Here is a 15,969-nt window from a genome sequence, read left to right as displayed (position 1 = left end):
ACACATGGTAGTGTATATATTTCAGTGTTACTCTCTCAATTTGTCCCATTGTCTCCTTCTTCTGATGTGTCCACGGGTTCATTCTCTATGTCTGTGTCTCCATCACTGCCCTACACATAGGTTCATCAGTACCATTTTCTAGATTCCATATATATGTGTTAATATTTATTTTTCTCTTTCTGACTTACTTCACTCTGTATAAAGGCTCTAGGTTCATCCATCTCAGTTCAACTGACTGAAATTCATTCCTTTTTATGACTGAGTAATATTCCATTGTATATATACCACAATTTCTTTATCCATACTTCTGTCGATGGACATCTAGGTTGCTTCCATGTCCTGGCTATTGTAAATAGTGCTGCAGTGAACATGGGGGTACATGTGTCTTTCTGAATTATGAGTCTATGAGGATATCTTCCCAGTAGTGGGATTTCTGGGTCATGTGGTATTAATAGTTATATTTCTAGGTTTTTAAGGAATCTCCATACTGTTTTTCATAGTGGCTGTGCTGCTGCTGCTAAGTCACCTCAGTCATGTCCGACTCTGTGTGACCCCATAGATGGCAGCCCACCAGGCTCCCCCGTCACTGGGATTCTCCAGGCAAGAACACTGGAGTGGGTTGCTATTTTCTTCTCCAATGGATGAAAGTGAAAAGTGAAAGGGAAGTCATTCAGTCATGTCTGACTCTTTGTGGCCCCATGGACTGCAGCCCACCAGGCTCCTCCATCCATGGGATTTTCCAGGCAAGAGTACTGGAGTGGGGTGCCATAGCCTTCTACCTCATAATGGCTGTATCAATTTATATTTCCACCAACAGTGTAAGAGGGTTCTCTTTTCTCCACATCCTCTGTAGCATTTATTGTTTTTAGAATTTGATGATGATGACCATTCTGACTGCTGTGTGGTAACACCTCATTGTGGTTTTGATTTGATTTTCTCTAACAATGAAGCAAAAAGCAAAGGAGAAAAGGAAAGATATAAACATCTGAATGCAGAGTTCCAAAGAATAGCAAGAAGAGATAAGAAAGCCTTCTTCAGCGATCAGTGCAAAGAAATAGAGGAAAACAACAGAATGGGAAAGACTAGGGATCTCTTCAAGAAAATCAGACATACCAAAGGAACATTTCATGCAAAGATGAGCTCGATAAAGGACAGAAATGGTATGGACCTAACAGAAGCAGAAGATATTAAGAAGAGATGGCAAGAATACACAGAAGAACTATACAAAAAAGATCTTCACGACCCAGATAATCACAATGGTGTGATCACTGACCTAGAGCCAGACATCCTGGAATGTGAAGTCAAGTGGGCCTTAGAAAGCATCACTACGAACAAAATAGTGGAGGTGATGGAATTCCAGTTGAGCTATTCCAAATTGTGAAAGATGATGCTGTGAAAGTGCTGCACTCAATATGCCAGCAAATTTGGAAAACTCAGCAGTGGCCACGGGACTGGAAAAGGTCAGTTTTCATTCCAATCCCAAAGAAAGGCAATACCAAAGAATGCTCAAACTACCGCACAATTGTACTCACCTCACACGCTAGTAAAGTAATGCTCAAAATTCTCCAAGCCAGGCTTCAGCAATATGTGAACCGTGAACTTCCTGATGTTCAAGCTGGTTTTAGAAAAGGCAGAGGAACCAGAGATCAAATTGCCAACATCCGCTGGATCATCGAAAAAGCAAGAGAGTTCCAGAAAAACATCTATTTCTGCTTTATTGACTATGCCAAAGCCTTTGACTGTGTGGGTCACAATAAACTGTGGGAAATTCTGAAAGAGATAGGAATACCAGACCACCTGATCTGCCTCTTGAGAAATTTGTATGCAGGTCAGGAAGCAACAGTGAAAACTGGACATGGAACAACAGACTGGTTCCAAATAGGGAAAGGAGTTCGTCAAGGCTGTATATTGTCATCCTGCTTATTTAACTTATATGCAGAGTACATCATGAGAAATGCTGAACTAGAAGAACACAAGCTGGAATCAAGATTGCCGGGAGAAATATCCATAACCTCAGATATGCAGATGACACCACCCTTATGGCAGAAAGTGAAGGGGAACTAAAAAGCATCTTGATGAAATTCAAAGTGGAGAGTGAAAAAGTTGGCTTAAAGCTCAACATTCAGAAAACGAAGATCATGGCATCCGGTCCCACCACTTTATGGGAAATAGATGGGAAAACAGTGGAAACAGTGTCAGACTGTATTTTTCTGGGCTCCATAATCACTATAGATGGTAACTGCAGCCATGAAATTAAAAGACGCTTACTCCTTGGAAGGAAAGTTATGACCAACCTAGACAGCATATTCAAAAGCAGAGACATTACTTTGCCAACAAAGATCCATCTAGTCAAGGCTATGGTTTTTCCTGTGGTCATGTATGGATGTGAGAGTTGGACTGTGAAGAAGGCTGAGTGCCGAAGAATTGATGCTTTTGAACTGTGGTGTTGGAGAGGACTCTTGAGAGTCCCTTGGACTGCAAGGAGATCCAACCAGTCCATTCTGAAGGAGATCAGCCCTGGGATTTCTTTGGAAGGAATGATGCTAAAGCTGAAACTCCAGTACTTTGGCCACCTCACGCGAAGAGTTGACTCATTCGAAAAGACTCTGATGCTGGGAGGTATTGGGGGCAGGAGGAGAAGGGGACGACAGAGGATGAGATGGCTGGATGGCATCGCTGACTTGATGAACGTGAGTCTGAGTGAACTCCGGGAGTTGGTGATGGACAGGGAGGCCTGGCGTGCTGCGATTCATGGGGTCGCAGTGTAAGTGGGGTTTTAAAGTCCACTACGATTATTGTGTTACTGTTGATTTTCCCTTTTATGTCTGTTAGTGTTTGCCTTGTGTATTGAGATGTTACTATCAGTTCGGTTCAGTCACTCAGTCGCGTCTGACTCTGTGACCCCATGAACCACAGCATGCCAAGCCTCCCTGTCCATCACCAACTCCCGGAATCCACCCAAGCCCATGTCCATTGAGTCGGTGATGCCATCCAACCATCTCATCCTCTGTCGTCCCCTTCTCCTCCTGCCCTCAATCTTTCCCAGCATCAGGGTCTTTCCCTGAGAGTGTACTGGAGGATTTGATTCTGTGCTAGTGAGGACTGGGTGTGTAGGTTGAGCAGCTGTTTGGATCACAGGGACCCTGGCAATGCCAAGTATGCAGGGAAATCTGGTTACTACAAGCACAGGAGATATGACCCTATTAGGGATTTTTCTAACCTATGGTATCTCTGCCCCAGTGGGGATCAAGCATGGAGATGGCACAGCTACTTGGATTGCAGGGACCCTGGCGGTGCCAGGTGTGCAGGGAAGATGGTGACTATGGGCAGAGGAGATACAGCATTTTAGGATTTGTTTCTAGTCTCTGGCTGCTTTGCCTCCAGTAAGGATCAAACTTGGAGGTGGCACAGTTGCTTGGATCGTGGGGACCTTCATGATGTTATGTGTCTAGGGATGCCAGTGGCCAAGGTGCAGGAGATATAGTACTATTATTAACAGAATCTTTTTCTAGCCTTTGGCAGCTGGACTTTCAAAGGGCCTCCCTGGCTGGTCCTTGTCTATTGTTTGACATATCAGGCACTCAAAGGGCCACCCTCTCTGGGCTCTTTCTCTATTGGTCAGCTGCTGGCACTTGCGTGTGGGGAGAGGGGCTACAGTGATGGCTCCACCGTCTGCTCCTAACTCAGCAGTAGTGCCCTGCTTCCTGGTTTTGCTCCAAAGGTATTCCACACTCTGATCTACTCCCTCCTGTCCCTTTGGGCCGTCTCCCCACAGTCAACAGCAGTCCTCACCCTGGGATTGCTCTCTAATCACTGTGCTCCAGCTCCCAGCCACCATACATTCCGGTGGGCTTGCATTCCTGTCTGGGCTATGTAAGGCTGTGGCATGGATTGTCTGTGTGGTTCTTACTCCATTCAGACTGTCACAGATCAGCCGCTTCACTCTCCAACAGCCTCAATTGCCCCTGTGTGAGGTCCTCACCCCTGCTTCCGCTCCCCTACTCCGTGGGTGCAGGTCCAGTCCTGCTCTCTCTCCTCCTCTTTTTCCCTTTTCTTCCTTCATCCTGTTGATTTTTGCATGATTCCAGTGGTCAGGGACTCCTGCCAGTTTCAGCTGGTGCTTTGCAAGGTCTTCTGCATCTGAAGAGGTATTCCTGATGTATCTTTGAAGAGAGATGCATTCTACATTTGACTACTCCTTTGCCACTTGTCTTTCTGTCTGTATGAGTCTTGGCTAACAAACACATGAAAAGATGCTCAACATCACTCATTATCAGAGAAATGCAAATCAAGACCACTATGAGGTACCATTTCACACCAGTCAGAATGGCTGTGATCCAAAAGTCTACAAATAATAAATGTTGGAGAGGGTGTGGAGGAAAGGGAACCCTCTTACACTGTTGGTGGGAATGCAAACTAGTACAGCCACTATGGAGAACAGTGTGGAGATTCCTTAAAAAACTGGAAGTAGAACTGCCTTATGATCCAGCAATCCCACTGCTGGGCATACACACTGAGCAAACCAGAAGGGAAAGAGACACGTGTACCCCAATGTTCATCGCAGCACTGTTTATAATAGCCAGGACATGGAAGCAACTTAGATGTCCATCAGCAAATGAATGGATAAGAAAGCTGTGGTACATATACACAATGGAGTATTACTCAGCCATTAAAAAGAAAACATTTGAATCATTTCTAATGAAGTGGATGAAACTGGAGCCTATTATACAGAGCAAAGTAAGCCAGAAGGAAAAACACCAATACAGTATACTAACGCATATATATGGAATTTAGAAAGATGATAACAATAACCCTGTGTACGAGACAGCAAAAGTGACGCTGATGTATGGAACAGTCTTATGGACTCTATTGGAGAGGGAGAGGGTGGGAAGATTTGGGAGAATGGCATTGAAACATGTAAAATATCATGTATGAAACAAGATGCCAGTCCAGGTTCAATGCACGATACTGGATGCTTGGGGCTGGTGCACTGGGACGACCTGGAGGGATGGTATGGGGAGGGAGGAGGGTTCAGGAGGGGGAGCACATGTATACCTGTGATGGATTCATTTTGATGTTTGGCAAAACTAATACAATTATGTAAAGTTTAAAAATAAAATTTAAAAAAAAAAAAAGAAAAAAAAAACTTACAGGGCTCTGTCCATTAAGTCCTGTCATCATATTTAGTTTTGGAATTTACTTAATGACTTGTTTTCTCTTTTTAAAAAATTTTAACCAAAGAGAAAGTCATAATTCTCTTCACAACTATATTTGAGAAGTTTGATTATTTTGAATGTGTGTATGCTTTGGTTATCATGATTCGTTAATGTTCTTAAAATAGGCAGAAAAACAAAAGCTTTTAGATGAGAAGAAACAATTTGAGAAGATTGCTGAAGAATTAAAAGAAGCAGAACAAGAACTAACTGGGCTTCTCCAAACCAGAGAGGTTCGTTTAAAAAGGATACATTTTTTTCTTTCAAGTGTTTTACTAGTAGGGTACAGATTTACATTGTAGATTATATGGCTGTTAGATTTGCACAAGATTGCTTCACAAAATTCCTCTTGAACATGTGTTTCTGCTGTATTTAATTCCTCTTGAACATGTGTTTCTGCTGTAATTGATTTAAAACAAAACCTCCATATTATAATGAGGCAGAGAAATGTCAACATTTAAGATACCAATAATATAAGCATGGCTTATAATAATACATTTCTTGATGTCTTATAAGTATTTATTAATTGATACTTTTAATTTTAGCTTTTATTAAGTTCTTAGTTTATAGTTTTCATGTTATAGTTTTAGAATGTCTTTTATTTTTAAAAAGTGTTTTCAGTTTATTATAGTATTAACATTGTAATTGTCTTTCTAACATAATAAGAGCAGCTTACTTTTCTGATATTGCTTGATTTCATTAACTAATATATTTTTTCTTAATAATGATATTTCAGTTGAAATTTATTACTTGGTAGTATAAAACAGACAACAGTATTTTATAATATTCCCTAGTGGCTCAGATGGTAAAAGCATCTGCCTACAATGCGGGAGACCTGGGTTCGATCCCTGGGTTGGGAAGATCCACTGGAGAAGGAAATGGCAACCCGCTCCAGTATTCTTGCCTGGAAAACCTCATGGACGGAGGAGCCTGGCAGGCTACAGTCCATGGGGTCGCAAAGAGCTGGACACGACTGAGCCACTTCACTTCACTTCAAGTATAATTTTACTGGTTGAGCTTCAGAATATGAAAATGAAATTTACTTTTAGTATTGCATTTGTCATTGCTCACTGTATTGAAATTATAATGACTATGGCATTAAATCAATTTAAAAATTTTGACATATTTTTTACCAAGTATATAACTTGCTTACATAGAGTGACCATACTTCTTAAGTGAGAAAATTGTAAAAGCGTTTGCTGTGATAATATGTGTTTATTTTCCAGAAAAAAGTACATGATTTGGAAATACAGTTAACTGCCATTGCAACAAGTGAACAGCATTATTCAAATCAGGTTAAAGAGCTGAAAACTGAGCTTGAAAATGAGAAGTATGTTTTCTATCTATAAAGTAGTTTGTGTGTTCAATTCCTAAACTTTCTGTAGTATTATAAAATATTAACTACTTTTCACTGTAGTTAATACTAAATTAGTAAATTATGTATAATGCTTTTTTGAATAGGCTTAAAGTTTTTATTTCTGATTAAAGATCAAAATAATTTATCAATTTCATTGTTAAAGAAACTATGTATTATTGACATAAGAGTATATCACAAACTTGAGAACTATATTAGAAGTGTGATATATATTTTTTGGAGATTATTTAGTTTCTTATAAAAATAATCATTTGTAGTTCTAGCTGTAGTTTTTTTGGTTGTTTTACTAAATTACTTTGTAGGTTTGAATTGATGAAATGACAGAAATACAAATTCATCTCTTATATTGTCCAAGCATAATATTTAGTTGCTTCACTTACTTAGTAAATTTAATTTCTAGAGAAAATAGGAGGAAATAATTGTTGTGTTGTCACTCAGGGAGAACTAAATTCAAGGAGGCAGTCTAGTGGAGAGCATAATTTTTGTGTTCTGGTTTTTCAACTCTAGATAAAAATAAGAAATAAACAATTTACTCAGCATCTTGTCACTTCTCTTTCAGCTCCCATTCCCAGCTTCTGGTACTTTTCAACAATACTTTTGTAGGGGCTCTGGGTAAAATTCATCTGTTAACCAAAGTCCTTTTTAACGAATTAACTGATTAATATAAATTTGTGTTATCCTTGGTATATTTGTTCTTTCAACTTTTCATTTTTTAATTAAAACACTTTGATGAGTTTCCAGCATCAGTAAGTCGGAGATATAGGTGCTTCTGAAATCATTCCATGAGCCACACACTTCCCTTCCCTCATTTAAAATTGATCCTGGCTGCAACTAGTGATAGTAGTAATCTCTCTTCTGATGTAGAATATTTGAGACCTTGTAAGTGTTGTGCATATGCATATATTTTATTTATCTTAATGAAAATATTAATACTCATTTAAATGATTTTGTAATATTTAATTAAATCATTAATGTCTCATGTAATACTTAAATCATCAGAAGTTTGAAATAGTTTCTAAGAGACAGCCTGTTAGAAAGAAAATATGTAAAAAATAATGTGGTTTTCAAAATTTATGGAAAGGTGAAGGGGGAAGCATTACGGGAAGTATGCTAGGAAATATATGACATCTCAAAAAACTTATTATAGAAAAATTTCAAATACATACAGTGTTAAAAGAGGGAATAATGTAATGAAACAGCATATACTTACTGTGCATACATGCATGTGTGCCTGCTGAGTCACCTCAGTTGGGTCTGACTCTGCAACTGTTATGGACTGTAGCCTGCCAGGCTCCTCTGTCCATGGGATTCTCCAGGCAAGAATACTGGAGTGGGGTACCATGCCCTCCTTTAAGTGATCTTGATCAAACCCCTGTTGGGCGGGTTCTTTACCACTAGCACCGCTTAGGAAGCCCATATACCTATCACTCAGCCTCAAAAATTCTTTACTAAAAGCCAATCTTGTTTCATTTGTAGCCCCAGCCCTTCCTTTCTTTCCCCTAAGATTATTTTGGATAAAATTCTATATTATATAATTTTATGTGTAAATATTTTGGTATGATATGTTGTTTTTAAAAAAAAATAGGCTGAAGAATACTGAACTAACTGCAAGCTGCAACAGGCTTTCACTGGAAAACAAAGAACTAGCACAAGAAACAAGTGATATGGCCCTGGAACTCAAGAAACAACAAGAAGACATTAATGTGAGTTGAAAAAGAAAGTATCATTGACAATTTTCTTACTGTAAAATTAGGGGCTTAGAATAGATTACCACTGAAGATTCTTTCAGCTTTAAAAGTCTGATTATCTTAGATTATCTGATTATCTTTTTCTTCTAAATACTTTGTTTTAGAAGAAAAATACGCATATTGATCCTCAGTGGTAATAAAAGGCAACAGAAGATGGAGGCTCCCTATTGATAAAGTTATTCTAATTTGAAGCATCAAGATTTTTATAAATATTTTAATAAAATATTCAAGTATTTGTTAGCAAATAATATAAGACACTGTGGAACATATAGTGATAAATAAAATATCATCCTCCCTCTTTAGGAGTTTATGACTCAATGAAAAAGTGCTTAAAATATCATATGTATTATTTTGGAGACCAAGTGCTATCAGAATTCACAGGATCACCTCGGCCTTGGGGAAAGAGAAGCCTTCAGAAGAATATAGCATTAAGTTTTGCCTTAAAAAAGTCAGTAATTATGAGCTCAGTAGGTGCAATGAGTGGAAAAGCATTCCTTAAAGCCATAACAATATGTACAGAGGACACAAGTCTCAAAGTATCAGTGGGAAACAGCAAGTAAGACTTATTTTTTTAGCTAGTATTAATACATAGATATTAGGGAATAGAGTAAGACTGGAAAAGTTGTGTGGCATTATACAAGTTAAATAACCCATTCTCTTGTTTTATTTATAACTAAATGAATTTTAAGATAGATAAAGATCTTAAATGTTAGTTTCAATTTTATTTCTGTTGAAGCAAACTAATTAATATAAACAACACTGATTATTTCTTTAGAATAGCAAAAGGCAAGAAGAAAGGATGTTGAAACAAATAGAACATCTGGGAGAGACAGAAACACAATTAAGGCAAGACTAATGCATTGGCCTTTTTGACTAGCCAAAAATAGTATTTCTTTTCTATTAACTTGTAGTTAATTTAGATTAATTTTATGTTTAATATAGAATAAAGTAAAAAATTAGACTTAAATTACTATTTTGGAATACTGCTTAAAAATAAAATTGTAATAATGCCTATTTTATACTTAGTTTGAAATAATGATATTAGATACAGAAATTAATTTTAAAATATCATAAATTTCCTAATAATTAATATTTCAGAAAGTACACTAATCATATGTCAGAGCACTTAGAAGAGATATTTTAAAACTCTAATATTATTTTAAGTATTTTCTGTTTTTCTTGGTGTTATCACAATCATCTACTTTAATACCTGTATGCCAGTCAGTCAAGAGGATATAGCATTATTTTAATTCAGATATTTACATTTTACAGTTTTTCACTTTCATAAATAATACTGTAGTAAATGTTTTGGCACATACAGATTTTTTCTTAAAGTATAAATTTCAAGTGTGAATTTATTGAGTAATTTATTTCAATTACTTTTGATAGACAAATGATTTCTGATAGGTTCTATCATTTGTAAAGTATGCAGTACAACCAATGTTTTATGAAAATGCTGGTTATAAAAACAATTACTTTTGGTTATTATCATTTATTTATTTATTTGATGATATAATAGAAATAACTTATAGTTCTTAGGATTTATAATTTTCATTGTTTTGGGTAAACTTTGGAATTTTTTGTGTGCTTGCTAGATTTTCTTCTTTCTAAATTGCCTGTATCTATTGCCTATAATTGGAGAAGGCAATGGCACCCCACTCCAGTACTCTTGCCTGGCAAATCCCATGGACAGAGGAGCCTGGTGGGCTGCAGTCCATGGGGTTGCTAAGAGTTGGACACGACTGAGCAACTTCACTTTCATGCATTGGAGAAGGAAATGGCAACCCACTCCAGTGTTCTTGCCTGGAGAATCCCAGGGATGGGGGAGCCTGGTGGGCTGCCGTCTGTGGAGTCGCACAAAGTCAGACACGACTGAAGCGACTTGGCAGCATTGCCTATAATATTTTGAGATCTTGACTGTTTTCTTACTGATTTAGTCAAGCTTTTAAAAACATATTAATCCTTTATCTTGTTTTATTTACAGCACATATTTTCCCTAACCTGTTGTTTTCCTACTGTGGGTAATTATTTTGTCATACAGAATTTAAAAAAATTTTTTTATTAAATCTAAAATGCTTTCTTTTTGAAATTTTTTTTTCCCATTGCTTTTGTAAATTTATAAATAATTTATAAATATTATATGTAAATAATTTGTGAATTTATATAGAAATATATATTATATAAATAATTTATAAATTTATAAATGAACTTAGAAGTTTTTTTTTTCCTGTCTGAAATCAAATATTAATATTTTCTTTAGTTATTTAAAAAATTGATATATTGATATTTAGTTTACCTTTCTCTTTTTCAAATAATAAATTAATAAAATCATTTCAAATAATAAAATCATTTCAAGTATCAATTTACTTCTGACACTACTGTAGATCTGTGACCTGGTTTTTGATATGCAATTTATCATGTTTATTATTTTCTAAATAACCTGTTTTTTTTACTTTCATTAGCAAATTTAATGATGTGATAATCTTTCTCAAATTTACAAATGTACAATATATTTATAGTATTACCTTCAGAGAGGTTCAGTGCAAAGATATACATATAGTACAAGGTGATAATTATTTGTAAAAATATGAGATGAGTAAACAAGGCATACAAGGCAGTGTTTCTACAAACAGTACCAACTACAGGAGTACAGGGGAAAAAATATATTCTTTTAATAAAGTACTGAATGTTAATTTTTTTCATCTGTTTGTAAAAAAAAAAAATGTGCAAAAGTCTGTTTCTAATTATTCCCTAAATAGCCAGCACAGCTATGCCTCTGAGTCTTCTGTAACAAAAGAAGACTTAAATTAAAATAATGCTATATCCTCTTGACTGACTGTCATACAGGCATTAAAGTAGATGATTGTGATAACACCAAGAAAAACAGAAAAACAAAATCCTAAACAATCCTAAACAATTCGCGGTGTCTTTAATATCATCTGTAGCCTGTAGTTGCACTATAGCCTGGAGTTGAGCCTTTTTTCCAAGAAACCTTAGCAGCATTGACCTTTGGTTCATTCTCCATCTTGGAATAGAATGGATTTTCAAAGTTGACACTTTGTTTTGGTTTTTGTTTGAAGATATTTCATTTTGTTAGCTGCGTTTCATCAGGACTTGAGGGAGTTGGCTTTGTGTCTGAACCCTGTTCAGCAGGGTTAATGGGACTTCCATAGTTTTTGTTATACACTGTTCCAGATTCAGTTACCGGGGTTGTTGTTGGCTGAGCTGCTGTGATAGTAGTGTCCTTGGAGGCATACATCAGGTTCCCAAATATTATGGGTGGCTTCCTGATGTCTGTGGCAAAATGTTCCCTCATTCCCAGCAATCTGTCAATAGCAGACTCAGGCCCCAAACCAGTTACTCTAATATCCATATTAACATCATCCCCTGATCTGAAGGTCACCCCATTTCCATTTTCAGAGGATTTGAGACTGCTTAAGCTTGACAGCTTGGGCAGATAAGACAAAAGGGAGCCGGTTTTCTGATAGTGGAAAAATCCTAAAGCGGCTAAAGCAGCAATTCTGATGATCAGGATGATTGTCAACAGCATGGACGCGTTAGTTCCTGGAGGAATACCTTGTGAAAGTCCCATTCCACAATATCCTCCCACGTAGCCACTAGAACACTTGCATTTCCACGTAGCCACTAGAACACTTGCATTTGGGGAGGTTATTCTCATAAAAATAGCTGCTTCCTCCATTCATACACCTGCATGGAGGGGGCATAGTGACAGCACTTACAATGGACCCTGAAACATCAGCTAAAGGGTCCAAAGCTTCAGCAACCCATTGATCAATAAACAGACACACAGATACAGATCTATAGATGCCTGATAGACAGCTGATAGGAGATCTTATTTTCTAAGACCTTCAAAATTACCTTGCTAAAGATTGTAATATTGCACATACTTCCCCGGTAGGTAGCTCTGGGATAGAGTTTTTATATTTCCAGTTTCCTTTTAATCCATTAGTAATTTAGATGATTTACATATATTTGGGGGCTCTTGCTTGTACTTATATTCTGATGTATTAAGTTTTGATTTAGGTTTTATTAAAGAATGTGGTCATTAAAACTTAACTGTTGTAAATTATTTGATATTTCCTTAGACCTAGTATGTCTCCCTCATAGGACTGTTTGGGCATTACGTGAGGAAATATGAATAAAGCACTGAGCACAGTGCCTGATACTTAACTGTTACTATTTTCCATATTTGGAAAGTCATCTTTTATTATGTTTCTAAGGATTACTTTTGTCTTATATGCTTACTTTTCTTCTTCAGAAGTTTACAGGTTAAATCTGTGATTAAGCCACTAAACATTTTGGGGATGAAAAGTGAAAACATATTTAGAGAAAGGCTACTTTTTATCTAAGAGAATTGGAATTATTTGGATAATATCTTTTTGTACATCTACCTACTCTATGGATTTACAGAACTCTAAGTAATATATTTAGGAAAAGTAAGAATGTGCCAATTAAAGATTTAAAACTCAAAGAGTAAGCATCCTAGACTCAGTTTTTATAAGGCCGGTTATTTCACATGATTGATTACTAGTCCATGCATTCACATTTGACTTAGTAACATATCAGCTGTAACAATAAGAGAGTCTACAATTAGAAATAGCTTTAAATATTCTTCTGAGACAAAGTACTGTTGTTTCCATGCACAGCAGATAGCTTTTTAAAAAAAGTTTGAAAGGATTATATGTGCATATGGTGTAAAGATCAAAGAAACAAAGGGATATGAGGCAAGAAAACTATCTTTCTTGCCTTTTGTCTTCTGCTATCCAGTTTTCCTCTCCAGAGGTAGCATGGTTTCCTGTGTATGTTTCTGTGAAATACTCTATACATACATAAGCATACATGTATATGCAAATATCACAGTCATACAGTTCTTCATTAAAATCACCTGTATATATGTCCCTTATTTATTTGTACAGCATTATGACTATGTCTTAGAATGATGACTAAGAAAACAGGAAAGTGAAATCTTGACTTAAATAAGAAATAAGTTTTTCTATCTTGAAGTTTCTTTTTATGTAAAAATAACTATAAAGATCTAAATAATTTCAAAGTAAATGTATAAATTAATTTAAATTTAGGAGTAGAAGTGTATATACTGATGCATGAAAAATGATCAATCAAAGTGAAGATATAAACCAATAAAAATTTTTAAACTGATCAGTAGTCAATTTTAGAAGTTCCAGAAAGGGAATAAAATGAAAATGTAGATTTTATTGCAATGTCACTCTTCCATTTCCTTTAAGGAATGAGCTGGAATCTGTGAGAGAAGAACTAAAACAGAAAGGAGATGAAGTTAAATGTAAATTGGACAAGAGTGAAGAAAATGTATGTTGTATTTAATAGTAGGTTCTATCACAAAATTTCAAATCATAAAAGCAGTAGCTGGTGTCCAAAAACAAGTGTACTATTGTACAGATAACTGGAGGGCCAAGGACTGTTGTAGACTGTTGACCTTAAAAACGTGGGCCATGTTGAGTTGTTTTACTTACGTGGTTTTTATCTAGAAGAAATAATGGCATAATTCTAAATTTCTTTAACACTTAGCATTTATAAATGTCGATTTATATTTTAGGCTAAATAGGCTCATGCTTTAGTAATATAAAATATACTAATAAAGTGATTAATAAGTTTGTGTTGTACATTGGTGGAAATGATTTCAAAGAGTTGAGATAGGAAGGCTTTTAGGGAAGATTATCACAAAAGTAGAATAGTACAAAGTATGTGAAGTGATTATGTTGTATAACATACAGTGGGAGAAAATTGTGCCAAAATAGATTGCAATGATCAAATTAGATTGTGAAGACCTTGACTTTGTTTTTTCATTCATTCCACAAATATTATTAACTACCTACAATGTGCCAGGCAGTGTTTTGGGTGCTGAAGTTTTGTTTTAGTTTGTTTTGTTGGGCAGTAGTGATCCATTTAAGGTTTTTTATTAGACAAGTAACATTTTTAATTTTTAAGAACAGAGTAGGGAGTGGTGAAAGGCATTGGAATCAGTTAGAAGGCTATAAAATTAGTCTTCAAAGCTTTGAAAAAAAATGTTAGTGAGGACTCTTGCCTAGTTTAGCTCACTTATACTTCAGCCATTCATTGCAGTTAGGGGATAGAGTAATCTCTCCAAGCCTGAGTTGCATTCCCACCCTTGGAGACAGATTAGTCCCCATCCAACTTTATGAACTGATCAGGGTTACTGTGGAATTTACACTAAAAAAGAAGACCAAAATATATAAATTCTCTCTCTTTATAGAATATATATTTGCTATATATTGCTATATAATTCTATATAATTGCTATTGGAGACCATGGAAAGGACAACTGTCTGAACTTGAGTCAGGACAAGCTTCTTGGAAGAAGCAAAATTCATGTTAAAACCTCCGATTAATTCAATTAGTGGAAGGCAGTGGTGTAGGCATAAGTAGATCAGGGAGAAGAGTATTTCAAGTTACACATACACATACACACACACACACAATATATGAAGTATGAGAGAGCCTTGGAAATATGATAGGGCCCCTATATTTAAACAACTATACAAGTTTATCTAGGCCAAAAGGTGGAGTTTAAGATAGTGGTGTTGGCGGAGAGAGTATAGAAAGATGAGAGATGGGAAGATAAATGGAAGAATGAGGATGGGGAAAAATGAGGGTAGATCATTTCAGGCCTCACAGATATATTTAGGAGTTTGAGGTTGTTGAAGAGTTGACCTGAGAAGTGTCATAATTATATTTACATGTTGGAGGGCTTAAGACTGTTGGAATAGTCTAAGGGTAAGATGAACTATATTTTTAAGGACTTGCAATGACCAGGAACATTCTAGATTCTTTATGTTATTTAAGCTGGAAGTCATTTTTGTCCTCATTTCATGGATTAGGAAACTGGGCCTCCAAAAGGTAAAAGTGCAAAAAAGCTACATGTCTAAGAAGTGGAAGAGTTGCCTCTCTAACATTCTTTAGACTGTACCACTTTCCCCACCCCCAAAGCTGTTTTTTTCTTTCAGTTTCATATTTATTAGTTAAATTCAGCCCCCCCAAATTAGTCTCCTAAAGACTTGGTATGTAATTCACTACTTTAAAATTTGTGTCAGAGGCTGCTTCAAAACACTTATCTTGTTGGTGTAGAGAAAAACATGAATTTGATGGTTAATGTAAAACAAAAATCTTCCACTAAGAATTTAAAATTTATTTTACCAATGTAGAAGATATTAATGATGAGTTAATAAAAAAGTGAAATGCAAGACAAATTGATAGCATCTTTAAGCTTTCCGTGGTTGGATTTCAGTTTGCTTATTGAAACAGTTTCCTGGAAATAATTCAGGTTGCAAATATTTCTTGGTGAAATTTGTTATACTCTTCTTTTATCCCAGTCCATACTTTATCTTAGCCTTTTTTCCCTCATTTCTAAAATGGGTATAATAATACGTATTTTTCTACATCATTGGATTGTTACAAAGTTCAGTTTAATAAATGTTTGTGAAAAACGTGTTTAAAAGACGGAAAACATCTATATATAATTTTTAAAATTGAGTATAACCTGGGAAAGCTAATAAAAGATTGTAAAGTGATAATGAGGCTAAGATAATGAACATTAACATATATGCATGAAAACATTT

General features: G+C 35.9%; 1 protein-coding gene across 2 annotated transcripts in view; it reads left to right on the top strand.

The window, feature by feature from the left end:
• SYCP1 (synaptonemal complex protein 1) overlaps window positions 1-15,969 on the top strand; it is a 143,622-nt gene that overhangs the window by 68,922 nt on the left and 58,731 nt on the right. For both annotated transcript variants that reach the window (XM_005911073.2, XM_005911072.2), the window contains exons 16-20: window positions 5,342-5,446; window positions 6,440-6,543; window positions 8,174-8,291; window positions 9,112-9,182; window positions 13,601-13,682. In XM_005911073.2, coding sequence (XP_005911135.2) covers window positions 5,342-5,446; window positions 6,440-6,543; window positions 8,174-8,291; window positions 9,112-9,182; window positions 13,601-13,682 — 480 coding nt within the window. The remainder of the gene's footprint in view (window positions 1-5,341; window positions 5,447-6,439; window positions 6,544-8,173; window positions 8,292-9,111; window positions 9,183-13,600; window positions 13,683-15,969) is intronic.

This window comes from Bos mutus, chromosome 3, assembly GCF_027580195.1.
Source record: "Bos mutus isolate GX-2022 chromosome 3, NWIPB_WYAK_1.1, whole genome shotgun sequence".
NCBI lineage: Eukaryota > Metazoa > Chordata > Mammalia > Artiodactyla > Bovidae > Bos > Bos mutus.
Note: the sequence above shows the minus strand (reverse complement) of the source record. Positions and strands in the feature narration are given on the sequence as shown.